At 36.0% G+C, this 25,024-nt stretch overlaps 1 protein-coding gene across 6 annotated transcripts in view; it reads left to right on the top strand.

Annotated features, from left to right (window-relative positions):
- Positions 1-5,202: 5,202 nt before the first annotated feature.
- The window catches only part of LOC136836414 (echinoderm microtubule-associated protein-like 6), a 44,310-nt gene continuing 24,488 nt past the window's right edge, over positions 5,203-25,024 (top strand). For 3 of the 6 annotated variants that reach the window (XR_010852390.1, XM_067100628.1, XM_067100625.1), the window contains exons 1-13: positions 8,823-8,956; positions 11,095-11,339; positions 13,056-13,215; positions 14,592-14,693; positions 15,952-16,050; positions 19,643-19,795; positions 20,491-20,599; positions 20,997-21,061; positions 21,337-21,506; positions 22,432-22,569; positions 23,061-23,166; positions 23,636-23,786; positions 24,692-24,901. Coding sequence is in view for 5 of the 6 variants with exons in the window: in XM_067100628.1 (XP_066956729.1) it covers positions 11,143-11,339; positions 13,056-13,215; positions 14,592-14,693; positions 15,952-16,050; positions 19,643-19,795; positions 20,491-20,599; positions 20,997-21,061; positions 21,337-21,506; positions 22,432-22,569; positions 23,061-23,166; positions 23,636-23,786; positions 24,692-24,901 (1,660 nt within the window). In the remaining variant the exon portion in view is untranslated. Of the gene's footprint in view, positions 5,338-8,822; positions 8,957-11,094; positions 11,340-13,055; positions 13,216-14,591; positions 14,694-15,951; positions 16,051-19,642; positions 19,796-20,490; positions 20,600-20,996; positions 21,062-21,336; positions 21,507-22,431; positions 22,570-23,060; positions 23,167-23,635; positions 23,787-24,691; positions 24,902-25,024 lie in introns of those variants that run through there. The other 3 variants (XM_067100629.1, XM_067100627.1, XM_067100626.1) reach the window with 2 other exon arrangements.

Below are 25,024 nucleotides of genomic sequence, written 5' to 3'. Positions count from 1 at the left end.
TTTTTAGTACATATTATTTGTACCTTATAGGAGGACACTGTGGCCAAGTTGCAATGTTGAAATCCCATTACGTCATTGATTTAGTATGCATAATGCGGGCAATATAGGTTTTTTATATAGCCATTCATTTATCATTCTTTAATTAAGTTCAGATAAATCTTCAAAGATCTACCGTACTACAGGTAGCTTTCAATAATGTTAGCACTGGTTCCGGTGATAAGCCGGAACTCACAGACTATAATCCAGCCCACCGTACAACCATAAAGTGCATTTTATTCCAAGAAAAGTATGTTTTATTGCAAGAAATCAGTTCATCCCGCAGGGTTAGATAACCATAATGCTGATCTCAGACATGGGTGCGGAGCTGTCGAAAATTTACGCGAACTGAGTTATGAGAACTGAGCAGAGAGCAGATGTAGATGAACGTTCAAATGATAAGAGATAGGGTGCTAAATAGAAAGTGAAGTAGCTGGTGTTTGCAAATGATACACTGATGACTGGTGGAAATAAAGAGATATAGACGGTATCAGACGTCAAAGGTGTTTATGCGAGAATTCTGAAGGCAAATGTTAGCATGAGTGAAATTATAGGTTTATGCAAAAGCCAGGAATCTAGTGAAAATTTTCATTATGGATGCTGGAAAAATGGGAGGATGGTTGTCAATGTAAGTACCATTTAGGAATAACTGTTACGGATGGTGACAAAATGAAAGAATGAGGAAAACAAAGAACTGATGAGGCACGGCAGGTGGCAGGAACTTTGCAAATTGATAAACCAGAGGAGCTACGAACACTTTTGGATGTAAGAATTTTGAATGTTGGAAGAGACTGTGAAGCTAACTTTTCTTTGTGGGTGGAAGAAAATAATGGAAGTTCTTGAAATTAATTGTCATCACAGAATGTGAGTAGGGAGGAATGTGAGAGTGGGAAATAGCTATATATCAAAAGGTTAACACAAGTGCTTTGTAGAGGTTTGGTGTTGCAAGGAGCATGAAAGATAATGCTGTGCAATTTAGAAACTTTGGGAGTGAATGAGAGGAGCAAACCTAGAAACTGATGGTCTGGCGAGGTCTTTAATATCCAGTTATCACGAGCCTGTGCACGCACAGTAGAAGGACAGAAGATGGCTTAGTAAGTATGGGGTCTTTGTATTGATGGTGAGAGACTGATGTAATATTTAGAGAAGTGTAACTGTTTAGGGTGTAAGAAAGGTTGTGAAAATGGACCCGCCTCAAGAAATGGAACGCAATGGACACCTAGGAAAAAAAAAAAAAAAAGGCCATGAGAGGATTCCAAATCCTGGAGAGTCATCAAAGTGAGCCATGTGAATATTTCTGATTTATAGAAATGTTTACGTTTGAATTTCCAATATTTGGTGTACTTACAGTTATATGCGTGTCCATATAACTGTAAGTACACCAAATTTTTATACGCACACTATAAAATGATTACTATAGTTAAATATTCTTTAGGAGATAGGATCTTTTAATAATAATAATAATAATATTAATAATAATAATAATAATAATAATAATAATAATAATAATTATTATTATTTATTATTATTATTATTATTATTATTATTATTATTACTACTGAACAGTTCAAAGAGAGCATTTGCTAAAAAAAACTTTTCCATGTGAGAAAAATTAGGGAAAAACCGCAGTGCTTTAAAATATTGAAAAAAATTTCTCTCTTTATAAGTGTGCTCTGAAGTACAATTCATTGAACTTGGTATTCAGGGTATAGCAAGTGAAACTGTGCCTTGATTCTTTTAAATTGAATTTACATGACAAATAACTGTACCTTCCATGAAAAGGAACGGGTGGCAATGCGTATTCAAATGACAAAGATAACATAATTTCCAGTCCTCACTAAAGTCTTATTTTACTTAAAAAATATTAAGGATCGTATCCACACGCATTATCAACATTGAAAGAAACAGACATTGTTTAAACTAACACGCAAACCTAGCGCAGGATTCCAAACTCAGTTAAGTTTGTATACGTCACGATAGTGGCAAATTGATCTGTTTCCATTAGCTTTCTCTTCTTCTTCTTAATACTTATCGTTAAGTTACGACTGTTGAACTCAAAAGAGTCCCGGTGTGTTAATGACGTCCCTATAAGCGTAAAGCGATTGTGTTTTAATTATATTTTTCATTTTAATTCTTTTCACTTGTCCTTAAATTGTGAGTGAGAATCCCAGAGCGTTAATATCGTCACATTAAGTGTGAATCGGTTTCGGTTTCCCGCGCTTTCTTCTTTCCTTTCTACCTGCTCCTAAGTCGTGACCTACATATCTCTAAGAATAACATCGTAGCTACTGTTAGCTTTGGTTCCAGGTAAATGGCTGATGAAGGACGCGTGTAGCTTGTTCCGTGGCAGTAATAATAACACATAAATGGGATAACTGCTAAGGGTAGGCTAACGTTTCGATAGAAGACGCACATGCAGTTAGGACGAAATGTCCTAGCTAGGCTGGAAAGTGTAATTACTGACACAACTCCGATTCAGTAATTTGGTGACAACGAATGTTTTTTTTTTTTAGGAAATTGAGAACTTCAAGAGGACTTTTTCGAAACCAATCAATAAGTTAACTGTAAACATCCCTGCAATAATAAAACATATTTAAAATACTGAACTGGTACCCGTAACTGACAAAAAAAAAAAAAAAGACAAGCCTAAGATCACATGGGATATACTTATACAATCCATCAAAAAACTAACACTAAAATTTCAACATTCTGATAAGTGCATTTCAAGAATATAGATTTTCGTTATACCACCCTAAAGACCAAATTAGATCAATGACCAAATTCATCAATAAGCAAGATTGGTTATACATTTCATTTTTTGTTTGTCAGTAGTCATATGAGACACTAGTGTACGACCTCACAGCACGAAATGGCCCGCACTCACGAAGCCGTGATATGAGGCCGTGATATGCGCTGACTAACCTTCACCTGTTTTTTAACCATGTCAAGGTTGATAACATCTTAGTGGACTGTTTACTTGCATTATTCAAAGTGAGAATAACATTTTACATGGAGTGAGTAAAAAGGTATAAAAGGACATTAAAGTGCTGTGCACATTCCACAGAATATGTGAAAAGTTTAATAACAGAACGAAGGAACCTGGCTAAATATGGAGTAGATAAGACATAAATAAATTATCAATTCGTATTTATATGGCGAGCGATTGAAATCATATAAACTAAGGTTACTGTGTATTTTTCAACAATAAGTGGAAACCTTTATCCTGACTAACTGCAATGGCAAATTTGGACGAAAAAGTCGCTGACAATACAATATCTCTTTATCAACAATGTCCAAAAAAATTACGTAAATAAGATACCAGAATATTCATTAATTAAAATTTGGTTTTGGTCTGACACACACACACACACACACACACACACACACACACACACACACATATACACATATATATATATATATATATATATATATATATATATATATATATATATATATATATATATATATATATATATATATCAAATTCTGACTCATCAGGCTCGAATCAGGTCTTTCAATTGAAAGGCAAGGTCATGCCAACTAAACCACACAAGTCATGAAGGTAGTTGGAACCTAAGTACCACTGCACCTGAGGCTTCACTTAGTTGGCAGCACTTGCGCTTCAACTGAAAGACACGGTTGATCCTGATGTGAGTCAGAAATTTATTTCTGTTCCACACGTGATTGTGTTGAATTTATATATATATATATATATATATATATATATATATATATATATATATATATATATATATATATATATATGCGCGTGTTTGTGTGTATGTATATACACCTACATTTGTTAAATGAACAATATATAGCCTATATACAACTATAACGATCTGAACACCAACCGAACTTTAAATGTCACGCTAAGATCTGATACCCAGAGAATCAATACAAGCCATGTTGCATAAAATATCACTGACAGTTTTAGCATCCAGAGGAGTTTAACTTCTAAAAATAGTGAGTTAAAACGTCAAAAGGTATACCACAGTGCTAAATGTAATGATAAAAGTTGTTATAGCTAATAAAAAAACGGATGTTGAAAAAACTTCCATTTAAAGGAGTTATCACATCAAAAAAATAATAAAGAAACATCCGTTCAGTTACAAAGGAAACGTTAAAAATGTTCCTTTTCAGAGTAATTAAAAAAAATAGTAAGAGAATCTTAAACATGAAGAAATTTACAACGGGAACATATATAACTTAAAATTACTCTACCCCACCCCGCAAAATTATAAAAACAAGTAATATATATATATATAAATTATATATGTATATAATATATATATATATATATATATATATATATATATATATATATATATATATATATATATATATATATGGATAAATACTGTGAGAACCTAGCTATATATATATATATATATATATATATATATATATATATATATATATATATATATATATATATATATATATATATATATATCAGATGTCATGGTATTTATCCCAAAAGTGGGTGGCGTCCGAGAGAAACGAGAGCAACAGTTGCCATTTCATTCTCCTACCGTTGAATTCTTTCAGCACGTCTGATGACATGACAGATACTACGCTATTCAGGTTTGTCTTGTGAGCCCTTATTTCGTTGATTTCTGCAAGACCAATCCATGGTTTTATCGGCCTATTTCTCTTTCTTGCATTGAAAATATCTAGGGATATTCTTTTTACCAGTCGATTTACTCCTACGCTCCCCATACATTGCCTGATGTGTCTATTGCTTTGCGTACTAGTGCTACGTGCCCGAAGGAAGGAGACTGCATAGCAAAGTAAACTGACACTCAAGAAGCATTCGGACAACTAAATTTTTAATAGACCGTTGGCGTCACCTAAACCCCTTTAGGTCAGTTTGAAGCTCATCAAAATTTCAATCTGTAGGCTATTAGATTCCACAGCGCATTGTATATAATATAATGATTACTGTTAAATCCTTGGCTACAGCATATCCTCTCCGGTATTAATCTCAATGGTGAAACTCCGTTCGAAAATAGATAAAAGAAAAAATAAGATTAATATGGAGCATCAGCCTAATGTAACCACCCAACTAATGACCATTATTTATTTGAACTGCTCGTGGACGTATACCCCGCAATGTCCACAGCGGTAATGTAAAGACATTAGTCTTGCAAGTTATGTAAATTTGTACACGCCATGAACATTCTAAGAGTGTGTAAAACTACATAACATTACTTACCGTGAGACATTCCGGAATCAGACCAGCTACCACCGAAAGCCCTGAACAGAAACGGCTTGAACTGTGACGTCATCTGAATGGTAACGTACTTATACATTTTTTTTTAAATGGGAATGAATTATAAGGACTTGTTTCTCAAATTTCCTTTTCAAGTAACGTTTTACGGACAATAAACGGAAAACTGCATAGATTATCTGAAGTGTGCTGTAGTTTACAAGAACAGGATTTGTTGAATGAATTCCATAAAATGTCGAAAAAGATTATGAACAAAAGCAGCCGATAGTAACACATTTAACCTAAAAAATTACTGGCATTCGGGTCCGCAGTTTGGATAATAAAATCTTTATCGTAAGCTCGCCGAGATATTCAATGCAAGCGACAAGGTTTAATATTTTATATTTACTGCACAGCGATAAAAGGAACTAGATCGAAGCATCTAGTGTCGAACTATCGTAAGATAATATCATGACCGCGTGACTTCTTGGAACTGATCGATTTCGTTCTTTCTCGGTTCATTCGCCTAAGTTTTCGATCACATGTCTTCTTATTACGATTATGTACTTGGTCAGGTATTTGAGGAAACAAGGTAAAGGCATTGTTACAGAAAATAGCAAAAGTAGGTAATTTATAAAACACATTAGTAAGGAAAAAACACTTTCTAACAAAGTGGGGAAATTTATGAGAAGACTCATGATGAGCTTAGGAAAAATATTATTAAATTTTCATCGGAAAAACAACGCTAATATCGATTAACTACGAATGCTCGCAGAGGATAGAATGCTTGTTGGAATAACAAATGACCTGCATTTTTTAAACCATTTTAAACAAAGCAAATGAGACAAACCATAGATTTAAAACCAGTGCTATAAAAAGAAGAACGTGTGTCACGATTAACTGAAAAACACCACAACAAACAAATGTTGTAATTGGCCGAGGGCGGAGTCACGATCGAAAGGTTTTATCCATCTTTTGGCGCCGAGTGCATAGTAATTTTTCACATCAGTGCAAAAATTGAAGTCACGCATGTTCGTGCTTATGTGACATCATCGAATTTGCTCACTCCGGTTTTGCATAAATTTAGAACAAAAATAAGATACTAGCTATCTGGTGCAAAGTTTGACTAGGAGAACCCAAAAGCTGTCAGAGAGGTGGTCGCGTGACACCTCGCTAACAATCCCGCACAAAGGAATTCGAATACTTGCAAAGGTCGGCATAGTATTTATGATTCTGGCACTCATTTCGGCCACGTTCTTAGCCTACAGACCTTGGGACTCTGATGGGAACGGCCATGGGTCACAGTGAGTCCTGGAATCCGTTTTAGTGAGTGAGCCTACCAGTGAAATCCGGTCTCTTTGCAAGTGGCTGAATTATAAATTGTCGTAACCTTCTATGACATTTCGTTCAGACTACTGGGTTAATTCTATTCTGTTGGGGAGGTTCACTCCGTGTCTTATTTGGTTTCTCGTGTACATATTGTGGGGTTCTCCCTCCACATATTTATTCATTTGTTATTCATTCACGCACCCAGAAGCTTTCGACATTTGTTAGACTCAATACTATTCATCCTGAATCCTAAGGTCTATTGCAAATAGATTTGATAAAAAATTGTTTGGTTGTTTTACAACAGAGAAACGAATACTACGCACAAAAATTATTTCTGGTGTTCGTGTATCCATATTCAAAACGGTTTTGCTAGACATGGTCTTGGTAGTAAATCCCGATCATAGGGGCGTTACGTAATGTCCTGAAGCGGGGACCAAGGTACCCTTTATTCTGCTTACTTATTAAAGAGATTTCCCGTTGGGGGTTAGTGCCGTCAGCGCACCTCATGCGGTACACTGTAGGCATTACTTAAGGTTCTTTGCAGCGTGCCTTCGGCTCCTAGCTGCAACCCCTTTCGTTCCTTTTACTGTACCTACTTTCATATTCTTTCTTCCATCTTACTTTCCACCCTCTCCTAACAGTTGATTCACAGTACGACTGCGAGGTTTTCCTACTGTTACACCTTTCAAACCTTTTACTGTCAATTTTCATTTCAGCACTGAATGACCTCATAGGTCCCAGTGCTTGGCCTTTTGCCTAAATTTTATGTTCCATTATATTCCTATAGAGAGATTGGCAGCCGGGTTGGATGACGGCTTCTGTAAACGTGAATTACTACTCATAGGCTGTTGTTATTACATGGAAAAGTATTTGTATGTACACAGATTAGTATTATTATTATTATTATTATTATTATTATTATTATTATTATTATTATTATTAGTAGTAGTAGTAGTAGTAGTAGTAGTAGTAGTAGTAGTAGTAGTAGTAGTAGTAGTAGTAGTAGTAGTAGAATTTCCTTGACAGGCTGTAAGGTATTCTATGATTTTACTGCGTCAGTGATATAATCGTGTGCCATATTGTCATCTTTATTTTTTTTCAAAACCGGCAAGGGTTTGCAATATACTACAGCATCTCTAGTTCGATGTATTGTGGACACCATTAAAGATTATTTTATTCTTTACGACGTCCCTTCAGAATATTTTTTTGTCTCCCTCCTCCCATTTAGTTCCCCAACTTCTTTAACGTTGTCGTGACTCAATTTTTATCTCTCTGTTTTGGGAACAAATCCCTCTAGACCAACGCCATGAGTCTAAAACAAATGTCTCGGGATTTTTTTAGCTATTCTGTGACATTGGTAACTGGAATGCGTTAACGGATAGAGAAACTGACTCTTCTTTAAAATTGAAGTTGGAGGTTCTGAGCTAAATGCAACATGTCTTCGCTTCACAACCTATATCAGTTTCATATACACAGTCTGTGTACACTCACACACATATATGAATATATATATGTATGTTGTGTGTATATATACATATATGTACATGCTGTACAAAAAAAAATTCATGTATGTTTACGTTGTTTGGGCGTGTGTACGTGCATATTCCTCCATCCACTCACGGTTATTTCCCATGAAACCTCGTACCCCACCCCAAACCCTACTGCCATCCCTGAAGCCTGTGAATGAGCCAGTACCGAGTACCGAGCGGTTGTCAAGATCCATTTGTTGTGGAAACAGAGTTTGTGTTGAGACATTCCATGTCGCTACTGGCCCAGTGACGACAGTATGAATCAGACCACTGTTGCGGCCAGTAACGTACCGGCTCGGTTCCGTTGTGTGTCTGTTTGCACCGTGAATGCTCGTCGGCTGTAGGAAATCATAAGGAAGAAATGCGGATGAAGTTTAAGCTTGCATTCGCTGTAAGAGTTTGGCGATATGACAGGACAATATGGAAATGTGTGAATATACTCGTTTAAGCGTGCAACTAGTAAAGTATTCGTTATACGAAGGTGCAATATGACATAGTTATGGGAGTTATTGCTGTCGAATATCTTTCATTCAAACTACAAAGCAATATTTCGTAATGGAACCACAGACCGGCACCCAAGAGGGGCCCTTAAGGTCGGCTTGATAAAACTGCTCTGGCGACTTAAAGGTCAGTCACGTGGTGATACTCTGGCAACCACTGGCGCGCAAAGTTTGGTGAAAATACCGAAGTAGATCGAAGCAAGTGTGAAATAATGTTAAATTTTGGTGAGAGCATATAAACTAATCCCAAAGTCGAGAATTCGGAAGGTGCTGGGTTTCAGTGATTGAGCTCAAGATGTTATAGATCATTTCACGGTTAACGGCATCATAATCTGAAGACAAAAGAGGTAGGTGTAAAATAAAGCAAAACTAGTTAGTGAAATGGAAGATCGTTGCCGGTTGACGTGAACACTTATTATAACCGATTTTATGGTCAAAACCATCATAAGTTGAAACATTGTTCCGTGTTAATTTAACAGTAAAAGACACAGAATTAAATGGAAGTCTATCAAATCCCTCAACAATTATCCTTACTATGAGAAGATAGTCTCACACTAGTAGCAGACAAGTCACAAACTAGTGTGGCGAAAACTGTTCTGTTGTATGGAAATAATACTAATACGAAGACTACTTATGATAATAGGCCTAGTGAAGATGGTAAAAGCATTCCTTGATTAACTTAACATCCTCCCCCACAGACTGCTTTAGAACGGAGGGTATTTAACTGCTAAGAGGAATGAGGAAGAGTGTAACAATGACCACACGAGGTCAGGTTAGGTTAGGATGTCTCCCTGTAACACTAATGCATGTTCAATAGCCTAATGTTAAAATAGCCACCACGCTAGGGGATATTGATCTGCCGTCATTCATCTTAATCTTAGAAGTAGTTCAGCTGAGTCTGTTCGCCACTGAGTGCTACTTCCAGATTTAGTGACAATGAATACTCGAGACGTTTTCTTCAGGATAAGTTGTAGGGAATCAATCCTTCAGTTTTAGACTGAAACTGAATCCTGGGGTGGTCATTTTATACTAAAAAGTATTATGCTTGAATTGTTAAAAAAAATTTCGTTTCATCTACCCAATTCCACTCTCATGATACACACACATACATTATACATATATAATGTATATATTTTATTATAATCATATTAAAGAATATGTTTTTGGCCTCGTGGTACACGCTCGCATCCAAGATGCTGAGAGTGACAAGCACACCTCTTAACCGACCACGTTACAAGAGAAAACTCAACCAATCCCATTAAGCGATAAACAAGAGTGTCATTACTCCCCTCTCTCTCTCTCTCTCTCTCTCTCTCTCTCTCTCTCTCTCTCTCTCTCTCTCTCTCTCTCTCTCTCTCTCTCTCTTGCTGTCTGTTTTTTCCTCTCTCCCATTCGTATCTAAAGTGAAGTAACCTTAGTAATGCTGAATATCGAACTATTTTAAATTTTTTAAGAGTCAGGGGCGTGCATCTTTCATAATCTTTGCTGTAAAATATATCGTAAAACAATAATACTGGCATCAGAGTAATTGTACTTTATTTTAATGTGATTATTACATCAAAGTAAAATCATGATTGTAAGGGTAATATTATGCTTGCGAATTTTTTTTTCTTTTTTTGCCAAATGCACGCACTTATAACTTACGTCGTTTATACAGCTTTCTCTTGAAGCACACGTTATTTATACTGTAAATTTATTGGATTCTTTTTTCAGATCACACACTCAGTTTTTATCGCATATTTTAGAGCTTAGACAGAATCGTAAATAGCAGTGGCATGATAATTCTTGCCATACATGACAGTTGTTAGCATTTAGGTAAGCCATTTAATTACCACAGACTTAAGAAAATGCTTTATAGGTATAGACGCAAAGATTAATATCAGTAAATTGCAGTAGAAGAACAGTAATCGATGCAGATTTAGAAAAATTAAAGTAACGGGATTCACTTAATCTCAGCGACTGGACATCGTCCCAAGGTTAAAAAAATTATCGTACAGCGCTCACTTTTTTTGCTTTAATAGCCAACATTACGTCCAATCAATCAGTTCAGTGCAAAGCTACTCTTCTGAGGCCAGCCATTTGCTCCTTTATTGATTCTGGCAAAATCAATGTACCTTCGTAATATTTACGCGTGTTTTTGCGTTCCGCTGAACATAAAGCACGCAGCTCTGCAATGTTCAGGCTCTCAAGTCGGTGTATGACATGAGTCTGCAATAAAACTTTATTTTCTTTTACATGTTCATTGTTTCGTGTTTTTGTCTCCACTTCGTAAATATCAAATAGGAATCAGTGCCCCTTTCTTTTTAAACATGAGCAATGAGTAATGCAATCACGCAATAAAGTCTAGTCACGCTCCAGAAATCATAATGCCTTTCAGAAAAGGAAAGTATTTTCAGGAAAGAATTAATGAAAAAATAAAAATAAACCAGACTGAGCACAAGACACCCCCTTTGGATTCCTCTAAAATACATTTTTTCCCCTTCAGGTAAAGTAACTGGATATAAAACGTAAACAAGGGAACAACGAAGTTGCGATGACCACTAGACGCCCACCTGTCGGATCCCTGAAGCTAGAATGGGTGTTCGGATACAACGGCCACACGGCCAGGAACAACGTCAAGACGAACAAACTGGGACACCTTGTTTACTACGTCGCGGGAGTCGGCGTCGTCCACGACGCGGGATTCCGAAGGCAGACGTTTTACACAGGCCACAGTGACGATATAACGAGGTAAGGATGATGGCGATGTGCGCATCGCATGTTTCGTTTGATTTGCGTCTCGCAGTAGCACGAGTTTATTTAGTACCATATTATAGTGATGTGATGATAATTATGATGATAGTATAGGACTACATATTTTGTAGTACGAGTTTATTTAGTACCATCTTAAAGTTAGTGATGTGATGATAATTATGATGAAAGTATAGGCCTACATATTTTACTGAGTCTAGCAGTAGTACGTGTTTATTTAGCACCATCTTAAAGTTAGTGATGTGATGATGATTATGATGATAGTATAGGCCTACAAATTTTACTGATGGTTTACTGCAGTTACTTGCGATAATAATAGCAATGATAGTGGTAATTACCACAGCAAATAACTTAAAATTTCAGTCGTAAAGTCTGTTCACTAACAGCAGAAAAGAACTCATGTAGGTTTAGAAACAAAGGACACTCACAAAGCATACTGTATATTGACTCACACTATTCTTTTCTAGCACCTTTTACATAATGCAAGATGACGTTACTGTTACGGTAGCCTTTGCGTCAATAAGATAGCAAAACACGCAAGGAGATAATAAGAAGAGAGAAAGAAAACTCTCTCTCTCTCTCTCTCTCTCTCTCTCTCTCTCTCTCTCTCTCTCTCTCTCTCTCTCTCTCTCTCTCTCAAGAACTCTACGGTGCGAAGTTGTCATGTTTCATTAACATCCTGCCCTCTGTATCCTACCTTATTGATGATTAAAAAAAAAAATCCTACCGTTTAATATTAGACCGCCTGACGCAATGATGTATTCTTCCTTTATATTATTCATAAAGGACCATTTCTAACGATTTTACGTTCGACCTCTGGAAGTTCATTGTCCTCATAACTTGCATAGATAAGGGAAGCAAATAATTTGACGACTTTTTGTGCCACCTTTTCATGCTAGTTACTTCTAACGACGGGATCTATGTCCTAGGATAATTAACAAATTTGGTAACATTTCTGATTCTCTTGGTTGATATTGAATAAGTATAATTGATAGGATGTAATACTAATGATCTATTCACAGCTTGAATTAAACGTCTTTATCAAGAGACTCTACCTTGGAAATGTAACTGCAAAGTCAGTTATTATTATTATTATTATTATTATTATTATTATTATTATTATTATTATTATTATTATTATTATTGATAAAAATCGACCACCAATCATATGGAATAAAAAGAGCCATTAAGCTATATATGTTTTCCTGTTTTCTTGCTTAACTATACATTTTTACATACGAACGGTTTGCGCTAAACTGCTGTGTATTATTATGAAACAAGTATACAGACAAACTTCTTCAAAATCGATTTAGTCACAGCAAAGAATAAAATACCCTGTAGGGAGATGGTGCCGTCAGTGCACCTCATGCGGTGCACTGTAGGCATTACTTAATGTTCTTTGCAGCGTCCCTTCGGTCCCTAGCTGCAACCCCTTTCACTCCTTTTACTGTACCTCCGTTCATATGTTTCTTCCATCTTACTTTCCACCCTCTCCTAACAATAGTTTCATAGTGCAACTGCGAGGTCTTCCTCCTGTTACAGTTTTTAAACCTTTTTGCTCTCAATTTTCCTTTCATCGCTCAACGACCTCATGGGTACCAGCGCTTGGCTTTTGGGCTTAATGTTATATTCCATTCCATTAAAGTGAAATGAGAAAATAACCAGTAGCTTTCTATTCATATTCTTCTTCCACAGCTTAGCAGTCGACAGCAAAGGCGAGATGGCGGCCACGGGGCAGGTTGGCAAAGATGCCTACATCACAGTCTGGGACGCCGTGACCTGCGAACCTGTCAGCGTTATGCACGACGGTCACGCGGGGAAGGTCTCGGCCCTAGCTTTCTCTGCCGATGGGGAGGTGAGTCTAAGGAAACGTCCTTTCTATCTATGAAACACTCAACAGTGTTTACGTTTAATGTGTCTATATTAAATTTCTGTTGTTGTTGCAAAGGGCTTCGGATAGTACCATCCTCACACATTTATTTACAAGAAGTTGAGAACTAGACCGTCAACTGGTTTGAGTGGCCATCATGTCATTAGCATCTAGAATAGGGATCCTCTGCCTTCCTCCGTGTTCCCCTGCATCGCTTTCTGTCTATAAATACTCAACAGTGTTAATGTTTAATTTGTGTCTATATTAAATTACTGGTGTTGCTGCAAAGGGCTCCGGGTAGTACCATCTTCACAATGTTGTTTCCGAGTCGTCGAGAGCTAGACCGTCAGCTGGTTTGATTGGCCTTCATGTCATTCGCTTCTGGAATAGGAGATCCTCTGCCATCCTCTGTGTTCCCCTGTATTGCTGAAGGTTCCTTTCATTTATAGGCAAATCGATCATTAAGTAACGAGATGCCTCAAAGATCCCTCTTTACTCGTGGACCAACAATCTTTTTAACTGAAAACCCACGAGGTTCATTAAAATACAAAAACAGAGATTTTACCAGGAGTTTTCTTAATTATTTGACATGATATGGCCAGGTAGTTTTTAGTTTTCTGAAAAGAAAACTATTGTGCCGGCCTTGTATGTCCGTCCGCACTTTTTATGTCCGCCCTCAGATCTTGAAAACCACTGAGGCTAGAGGGCTGCAAATTGACATGCTGATCATCCACCCTCCAGTGTTCAAACATACTAAATTGCAGCGCTCTAGCCTCAGTAGTTTTTATTTTATTTAAGGTTAAAGTTAGCCATAATCGTGCAGCTGGCAAAGATATAGGGCAGGACACCACGGCCGGCTGAGAATTTCATAGACCACGGCTTATACCGAGACCCCCGAAAGATAGATCTGTTTTCATGGCCTTGATTATACGCTGTACAGAAAACTCGATTGCTACGAAGCAACTCCGGCGCATTTTTTTTACTTGTTTTAATCCCATTTTGGCAACTAAATGACATTCAGATTTCAAAAGCAGAGTATGAAGAGTTCGGAATAATTTTGCAAAATTAACCAAAGCATTATGGATCGTTTCCTTCCTGTCGTTTTATATTTTCTTTATTTAGCATGAAAATATTAATTTATGAATTATTGTAACTCATTAATGTTATCTACAGCTTCTTTCGAGTTTGATCCACGCTTTCGTTTTTATTCTATCTTTTTTTTGGGGGGGGAGGAGGAGAGGGGACAGGTTATGTTAGGAAATTATGGGAGGTGGGGAGGTTCTATTTATAATTTTCTCCTATTTATAATTTTCTCCACTTCTTAAATTGTCTATTAATTTCTCTCTCTCTTCTCTTCGTAGTATTTGGCGTCCGTTGGAGGTCCGGAAGGTAAGCAAGAACTGATGATATGGGAATGGAAGAAAGGAAGGAGAATAGCCAAGAACGTGGCCTACCAAGGAAGGGTAATATTCTACAGCTTACTTTGTAATGAGTATTATATATATATATATATATATATATATATATATATATATATATATATATATATATATATAGATATATATATATATATATATATATATATATATATATATATATATATATATAGAAATAATCAACACACAATCACGTGTGGAACAGAAATAAAATTTCTGACCATTTCAGATCAAACCCAGGTCTTTCAGTTGAAAGACCTGGGTTCAATCCAGGTGTGAGCCAGAAATATATATATATATATATATATATATATATATATATATATATATATATATATATATAGATAGATAGATAGATAGATAGATAGATAGATAGATAGATAGATAGATAGATAGATAGATATGTAAAGTGAGAGCCACAATGAAATGCATGTTATGAAACTTCGATTGCGTCAAAAATATATAAGTAAAAAACCTAGACCTTTCGCCCCACCACTGTGAGCAGGTGCACAGAAATTCATTATGGATTTTGCCTCACATTTCTGAGAGGCATGACATAGTGCTTTTAGATTTTATATATTGATGTATAGAATTTATACTAGAATTTATAGGATAGATTTTGTATATATACGGTTAATATGCATAAATATCAGTGGGTTGGTAAATGTGATGAATTTTGCATGACAGAATTTAGTGGCACTTTCTGGGATAGGTCTTGCCACATTCACCAAACTATATCGGTGAATAGAACTATTATCCCAGCACACGCAAACATAGACTGACATCCCATGCACACCACTGAACTTTTCTTTTATAAGATATATGATAATTTTATGTATTTAATAGGTAAAAATCTTTATTCAGGATAGTGTAGAATGCCAGTTAAATATTCTATGTTAATACATTGTTCCTGGTTAAGGGAAATATAATGTATTCAGGGAGACAATGTGTGGCTTTTTTTTTATAAATTTTCTAAAGTTTAACTTTTGCAAAATATTTTTTTACACAGTAACGTTTTATGTTAATTTTTCTTCGAGAATCCTCTTCTTTCTTGTTTGCGATGTGTATTTTTTTTCACTTGATTTTCTTAATGATTATTTTTTTCTTTGTGGCTTTTTTGTTTTTTATATACATTTTCTAAACTTTGACTTCTGCAAAAAAAAAATTTTCACTTATATTTTATGTTAATTTTTCTTCGAGAATTCTCTTTCTTGTTTGCGATATGTATTTTTTCACTTAATTTTCTTAATGATTATTTTTTCCACTTAATTTCTTAATTTTCCAGGTGGAAGAGGTGGAATGGGAGCCAGGATCTGCGACGAAGCTCGTCACCTGCGGGGAGAAACACGTCAGGTTCTGGAAGTTGAGGGGCAACGTTTTACAGGTGAGGAGCATTGTAGGCATTAGTGAAGGTTCTTTGCAGCGTTCATTCGGCTCCTGCCTACAACCCCTATCATTCCTTTTATTGTACAGTGCCTCCGTTCATATTATCTTTCTTCCATCATACTTTCCACCCTCTCTTAACATTTGTTTCATAGTACAACTGCGAGGTTGTAGGCTACTCCTGTTACACCTTTCAGACCTTCTTTACTTTCAGTTTCCCTTTCAGCGCTGAATGACCCCGTAGGTCCCAGCGCTTGGCCTTTGGCCTAATTCTTATATTCCAATTTCAGTTGATTTTCATATTCTTCATCTAATGGCGTCCAAGACCAGGTATGATACTTTTTTTTTTTTTCCTGGCTTATGGTCAAAATGAGTAAATCAGATCTCATGGCAGTTTTATCGTGATATTTACCTTTTAATTAAGAGATTAGGTTTTGAAAGTACGATAATTTCAGCTTTTTTTTTTATTTTATTAATGCATCCGTGATCATCGAATAATTTCATAGTCTGACCTCACGTCTAGGTGAAGGAGACTGTTTTGGGGTCAATCTTTAGAATACGCCCACCTGTCAATTGTTATCACAGATATCCAAATATCGAGTTCATTCTCTTGAGTATAGTAGATGTTGTTACTGGAAAGGAACTAACCACAGGCACGAGTAACCGAAGCTTTTTACTGGAATGCATTTGACTGCTTGATGAATTATTTAGAATATTCCGAAAGCACCGTCGAATTATTTGCTAAAACTTCTAGATCTTCGATTAAGTTTTCTTATTTTATTACTTTTAAGGATGGATGGTTCCTAATTAAAAAATAAAAGTACGTATATACAGTAGAACATGCCTTACATTGAAAAATCCACCAAGAGAGAGAGAGAGATTGACAGAGAGAGACTCATGACCCACATACGAAGAAATGACAAAAGTTTTAACTCAGGCCTCCTGGAATTCTCAGGAAACAAGGAGTTTGCTCAGTTTTGATGTATAAAATACTAGACCGAGTTTGACGGTTTGTGATTACCCTCTCTCTCTCTCTCTCTCTCTCTCTCTCTCTCTCTCAGTTGATATTAAACAAGTAATATGTTGTTCAATAGACTTCTTCATTACCCAGCAGAGGAAATTGAAGGTAAAATATCAAACGTTGTATTAGAATCTTTAAAACAGTCCGTACTGAATCTTTTACCTTCGCTGGTCCTATTTTATAAAATTTTCTCACATTATACAGCTCAGATCTATAGCAAGTTTCTAAGCAACCATACCCATGACTCCCTTGATGGTTACTGGATTAAAAACAGTCATAAGGCAGTAAAGATGACCAGAAGCAAGGTTGTGACATGTATTTACCTAAGGTATTGTTATCATTATTATTATTTCAACCAGACCATTGTATTACATCACTCGACCCGCTGGGGATCGTTCGTTTTTGAATTAGGTATGATAACTGGAGCAAGACGAAGTTGAAGAAGTTAGACAGCAATAGGTAGGAACAGACCAAAAGGTAACGGATGAAGAGTAAGACAGAAAGCATTGCGATTTAGGCCCAAGGAATGATGGTGTAACGAACCTTCAGCTCTGCGGACCGTGCTTTCAGAAAGCAGACTGTAGGCGATGACTCCTCGCTGGGAACCGTGTTAGGTGAATCTGAAAATTCGGTGCTATTTTGGCTTGTTATCTACGCGTCACCTACTCCGAGGTGCTAGTGCTAAACACCGAATGGTAAATGTAAAGTAGACGGCCGCACGAAAATATCATTTATTAGTATAATTTGTCGACCACACAATATAGAAGTGGGTGTATATAATTCTTTGATCCCCGAGGGGCTAGTCCTAAGGAGCTTCCGCCATGTTTAGTACTAGCACCTCGGCGTAGGTGACGCGTAAATAACAAGCCAAAGTAGCACCGAAAATTCATTGTTTTCAAACTTCATTGTATCGGAAACGAAGCGAGCCGCAGTCCAGATTAGCCGTTGACCAAGTTCAAAGACCGGTGTGACCTGGTTTTTCCTCATCAGACCTTATGCACGTACATATAGCACTGCCGAAAACAAAGTTTAGTAAGAATCCGATGAAGGAAAGCTATAGTTTGTAACGTAACTGCTCAAGTTTTAATGTATATCAGGGCTAGATTTGGCTTAGACATGATTCTTCGACGTATAAAATCAACGTGAAAGGACAAGTCTCATTCGATACAAGGAGTAACCGACCTCGGACACATGTTTATGGGAAAAGTTTGAAGGCTTTCATCTATTCACAGGAACACAGACATTACAGAAGTGAAGAAGAATGCGAAACATGTAAAGGTAAAACGCCATTAAGTTACTGAAAGCTAATCAAGGAAAGGCATTTCAGTAAATTCCTATGCAATTCTAATATCTTTTGGGAGAAGAAAGACAGTTCAGACGGCAAAACTCAGCAGATTTACGAATGAATTGAGTATTAACAGTATATGAATACAAGGTGAGAGCCCTCCTCACACTTTATGGGTTGACGTTTCAAATGTCAAAAGTCAATGTTGTGTGTTATGAAGCATTCTGAGAAACAAAGTTTGATATTTTCAACTTTTGCTCTGAGAGTTAGCCTACGTTTCAACCATTGATCAAGACTTAGTATGCCATGCTTCTGATTATCAATCCTGAAGGGACCAAAATTTTCGTCCATCCGTCTGATAATTTTAAGAGAATATTGAATAGTAAGTTGTCATTTTATTTTTCATATTTAGGCTACCATAATTGCACTGAGATATAATGGAGCCAGTCACCCGGCGAGTGAGAAAATGATACTATTACTTAAATAATGGATGGGGTGAGAGAGGGGAAGAATAGAGAAGGATATTGTTTTTCTTTTGTATCTTTTAAGCTCTGAAAATTATTGCTATCATTTTTACATTCTTCCAGTTAATCTGTCTTTTTCTTGAAATATTTTAACAGTCTTCTTTTATCTTGTTTCATACGATACAGTTTTGTTAGATAATACAGTTTTCAGGAATATACAAATATATACAAGTGGCGTTATTATCTAAAAATTCTTCACTTCAGTAACATTACCTCTTATTATATAAGATTATTGAGAATTCGGGGGTTATATAAAATTAAGGAATGACTATAACCAAAATAAAAAAAAACTGTTAAATGAACGTCCAATAATTTTTGTATGTATCATTTCGTTTGCAAAAACCACAGGAATTTGGAAAATTCCTTACGGAGTCTCTCTCTACAAGAATCAGATGAACTTATAGCATTATCTTTCTCTCTTTTCAGAATAATTCTGCCGTAGGGGAGTAGTGCCATCAGTGCACCTCATGCGGTGCACTGTAAGCATTACTTAAGGTTCTTTGCAGCGTGCCTTCGATCCCTAGCTGCAACCTCTTTCATTCCTTTGACTGTAGCTCCGTTCATAGTCTGTTTCTTCCATCTTGCTGTCCACCCTCTCCTAACAATTGATTCATAGTGCAACTGCGAAGTTTTCCTCCTGTTACACCTTTCAAACTTTTTACTGCCAGTTTCTGTCACAGCGCTGAATGACCTCACAGGTCCCAGTGCTTGGCCTTTGGCTCTCCTCTGTTCTTTTCTTAGCATGATCTTTCTCTCTTTTCAGAATAACGCGGGCATTTTCGGAGGAGAATCTCCACACGATCAGTTGAGTTTGAGCCACATGGAAGACGGACGGATTATCACTGGAACAGCTCTGGGCCATTTGTTTGTTTGGCTGAGGCACAAGCTCGTCAATGTCATCAGAGATGTTCATCCGGTACGTACTATGCACGTATGAGTTAAGCGTGCGAAGGCACCCGCACACACACACGCACACATACATATGTATACATACATACACACACACATATATATATATATATATATATATATATATATATATATATATATATATATATATATATATATATATATATATATATATATATATATATATATATATATCTGTGTGCGTATGTGTATATATATATATATATATATATATATATATATATATATATATATATATATATATATATATATATATATATGTATGTGTGTATTATATATATACACATATAATATATATGTATATATACATTATATATAGTGTGTGTGTATGTATCTGTGTTTGTTTGTGCGTGTGCGTATGTGTTTGTTTGTTTGTAAGACCACATCAACGTGATGAGAAAACTCATCCTTCAAAATTCATTAGAATTTTAAAGAAAGCTGAACGTAATGGAACTTGAGAAGAATGGGGATTTAAGAAGTAAATAAAAATGTTTCAGTTTGGAAATAACCTGAATAAAAGAATAAGGAGAATCTTGATAAACTTTCTCTCTTACGTACCCAGAAGAGAGAGAGAGAGAGAGAGAGAGAGAGAGAGAGAGAGAGAGAGAGAGAGAGAGAGAGAGAGAGAGAGAGAGACTCTTAATAAATGTCACTTAACAAAAATACTAAATTTGTGTCCAGGGAGGTGTTCTCGCCATAGAAGTTTATCCAGGTGGTCTACTGACGGGAGGCAAAGATGGATCCATTGCAATGTTTGACAAAGAGCTGAATAAAATAAATACTGTTCCTGGTAAGAAATTTCTCTAATCTCAAAACTGTTCCATGTCTTACTTATTAAATATATAGTGTTATTCGCCCCTTTAAAATGTAAAAAAAAAAAAACATACATTTCACTTGCGTATACACAAACAACCACTTTTCTCCTCAACACAAGAAATACATACCAAAATACACTTACTTTCGTCAATGATCAGTTTGTGTTAAGAATGAAAAAGTAATTTTTCAGTGACCCTAATTAATTGCCATCAAATATAATTCAATATTAAACGTAAAATTTACAGTAACCTATATGTAGAAAGTACTTGAATTTCTCCTTAAGTCTAGTAAAGATCTGAAGAGTTAGTAAAAACCCGTACAAAATAAAAAGAGAATCATTAAGAATTTAATGAAAAAGCCATTTTTTTCAGAAGCTCCGAGTCTGGTATACGAGGTTCCCGGGCCGATTCACTCTTTGGCCACGTTTGGAGATAAAGTGAGTATTATAAGTGAGTAGTATAAGTAAATAAAGTAGTATAAGTATGGGCTATAAGTAAAGAACGCAGGTATACAATATATTATATAGAACTGGGTTCATCTTTATATTGTCACTAATCAATTACCTCCGTAGGGGTGCACTGTAGGTATAACTAAAGGTTCCTTGTAGCGTCGTCCCTTCGGCCCCTGGCTGCAACCACTTTCATTCCTTTTACCGTACCTCCGTTCACATTATCTTTATTCCATCTTGCAACCTACCTACCTCTCCCGCAGTTGATATTCGGCACGGAGAAGAACGAGATCTGGATGGTAACGACACAACCCGAAGGAAACCTCACGGCCGCCTGCATCGTGCAAGGACACGGGCTTGGTGAAGTCTGGGGCTTGGCTACGCATCCGTCTAGACCTATCGCAGTGACGGCCTCCGATGACCAGACGGTTAGGTAAGGTGAATTAGGCCTAGGCCTGGTCTCGTAGGGCCAGAGTACGGAAAATTATATATATATATTTTTTTAATTTACTTTGGCAAGCGATAACTTCATAAGACATTATTAGATTTATAACCTCTTTTAGGCAAGGTGAATTAGGCCTATGCATAGTTTCGTAGGGCCAGAGTACGGGTAATTATATTATTAAAAATAATCTATTTTGGCAAACGATAAGCTTTATAAGATATTATTGGATTTATAATTCCTTTTATGTAAGGTGAATTAGGCCTAAGCATAGTTTCGAAGGGCCGGAGTACAGGTAATATTATTTAAAAATAATCTACTTTGGCGAACGATAAGCTACGTAAGATATTATTGGATATATAATTTCTCAAATGTTAAGACTTTGAGAAAACATGGTTATCAGTCTCACTGTTTTAAAGAAACGTGAATTCCCCTCTTATGGTTTCAGAGAAATGTGGATACCATGCTGATAATTTTAAGGAAATGTGCATACCATTTTTATGGTTGTAAGAAGACATGAATACCATCCTTGCAGTTTTAAAGAAAGGTGGACACCACTCGTTAAATTCAAAAGAAAGGCTGATACCATTCTTACAGTTTTAAAGAGATGTGGATACGTTTCTTATAATTTTAAAGAAAATGGATATTTATGGCTTCAAAGAAATGTATGCACCATTTTTTGTGATATGAAAAAATGGATACCATTCTTATAGTTTTAAAGAAATTTGGATACCATTCTTATGCTTTTAAGCAAATAAACATACCACTCTTATAGTTCTAAAGAAATACGGATACAATTCTCATGATTTTAAGGAAATATGTCATCTTACCTTCTTTAAAACTCCAAGGATGGCATCCTCACCTCTTTAAAACTATGGTATCCATACATTTTGAAAACCACTAATCCAACCAACAGGTTATGGAACCTGGAGGACCACATACCTTTGACAACCACCGTCCTTAACGACGAAGCTCGAGCCGTGGCATTTTCCCCAGACGGTCAACAAGTCTCCGTTGGGTTGAAGAAGGGAACCTTCCTCGTTCTCATGGAGGAGTGAGTGGAATTCGGGGGCTTTGAAATCTTTCCTACGTGAAAAAGAAGAGCAGAACTCCTGTTGTTAGGGAAACTGTAAAGACTGTCTCGCAAGGAACATAGTTAAATGAAATCGAAAGATAGGTTTTTTAAAAGAAAATATGATTGTTGAGTTTTTAGCCTACACTGTTATATCCAGGCTCCTTAACAGTCAAGACAGCTTTTATTCTTCAATAGTAAAGATAGCTTTTATTGTTTAACAGTTAAAGCAGCTTTTATACTGAAGATTGATTGGCACTAGCTCAAAATATGGTAAGGTATTCTTCCATGAAATTACATTGCAGTATTTAATATGAACCCTGGCTAGACTTACCACCTTTTATATAATATTGACGAACTATATAAACATAAAATTATTATTATTATTATCAAATGACAACCTAATTCCTTTTTATATTGATAAGAATCTCCCGTTTCATAACAGCACCATAATGCTTTTGAAATCCTTTCAGAAACTTGGAGGAGATACATCGAATAACTGACAGGAAAGAGGTTCGTCACGACCTCAAGTATTCGCCTTGCGGTGCGTTCTTAGCAGTGGCTTCCAATGATAACTTCGTAAGTCTTTTTTTTGCCCCATTTTAACGATCTGAGAAAGAATGAGTCTGAAAAATAATGCTCTATTAAAACGTCATCAAGTTTATATAAGGAATAAGACGACACAAATAAACAGAATGAATTTATTTGTTTATTTTACAGACAGTACGTGACTAAATGAATCTTTGAGACACAACGTACCTAAATGAATTTTTAAATTTCTTGGACATTATGTGACTAAATGAATGTGTGAATCTTTGAGACGCAACATACCTAAATAAATTTTTAAATCTCATAGACATTACGTGACCAAATGAATGTGTAAATCTTTGAGACACAATGTACCTAAATGAATTTTTGAGTCTAATGGACATTACGTGACTGAATGAATGTGTAAATTTTTGAGACAGCATACCTAATTGAATATCAGTTTCGATCAGTAACCTGCATATGGTTTGCATTATTAAACTCTATTATTATTACTTCGAAGGTCGACATATACGCAGTCGAATCAGGTTACAAGAGAATCCAGATTCTCTCCGGGGCTTCATCTTTCATCACTCACATCGACTGGTCGAGTAACTCCGACTACATGCAGATCAACTCTGGGGCCAGCGAACGACTTATCTACAATGTGGTCGGTAAGTTATGCGTGTTAGTCTACCACTAGACTGATGATCCATGGGCACTTTAGTTTATTTTGGGACTGTTTGAAGAATAATTGTACAAAGCATTGGTGAGCTTAAAAATCCGTATTCACTATATGGGTGTTTTTTCCAGATAAAAACAAATTAATAGTTATTGTCATGTGTATCCTTCAACTGTTGAAACCAGGATTACATCCATGTTGAAAATCTCCATAAATCAGCTATATATATATATATATATATATATATATATATATATATATATATATATATATATATATATATATATATATATATATATATATATATATATTATATATATATGTGTGTGTGTGTGTGTGTATGTATATATGTATATATATATATATGTAGGTGAAGCAAGAAAGGTAGCCGGGTGTGTTCAAAAGGAGGCAAAATGGGAATGTATGCACTGATAATTGAGCCAGCCCTCCTTTATGGAAGTGATGTGTGAATGTTGAATGCAAATGAAAGAAAAACGGTTGAAGATGAGATGAATATTTTGGTTGTATTTGTGTTATAAGAATAGAAAAGCTGAGAATAAAAAAATATGGATACTTAAAAGTAGCGATGAAAAGGTTGGACCACTATTTTTTTTAGATGGTTTGGTTATGTGGAAAGAATGGTAAACGGAGTATAATTCTGACGGAGGTGGGGGTTGGGAGAGGAAGATCTAGAAAGTAGTGAATGGAGGATGTGAAAGAGGGTCTGGAAAGGAAGACCCTTAATATTCATTAACCACGAAATTAGCAAAATAAAGATGAATATAGCAGTGGCCGTCTCATGTTGTTTTTCTATCCCTTGTTAAGGGAAACGGCTTAACGCTAAAAAAAAAAAAAAAACTATAGAAGTTAACCCTTCCATTTTATCGACGATTTCAGACGAGAAAATCGTCGACGAGAGCGACATCCCGGACGTGGAATGGTCTTCCTGGACGGGCGTCTTAGGATCTCAAGTGGCAGGACTCTGGCACAAGTATTCGGACGTCTCGGACATCAACGCAGCCGATGCCAACTTCTATTACAACTGCATAGTGACGGGGGATGACTATGGCCTCGTAAAACTCTTCAGGTTCCCTTGTCCCAAGAGAGGTGGGTTGACTTATCAAATTAATAATAATAATAATAATAATAATAATAATAATAATAATGATTTAAGATAAACTAAAATAAAACCAAAAGGAAATTCCATTCACTTCTAGAATATGGAATGTT

Source organism: Macrobrachium rosenbergii, chromosome 56 (assembly GCF_040412425.1).
Source record: "Macrobrachium rosenbergii isolate ZJJX-2024 chromosome 56, ASM4041242v1, whole genome shotgun sequence".
In the NCBI taxonomy this organism is placed as follows: domain Eukaryota; kingdom Metazoa; phylum Arthropoda; class Malacostraca; order Decapoda; family Palaemonidae; genus Macrobrachium; species Macrobrachium rosenbergii.
Note: the sequence above shows the minus strand (reverse complement) of the source record. Positions and strands in the feature narration are given on the sequence as shown.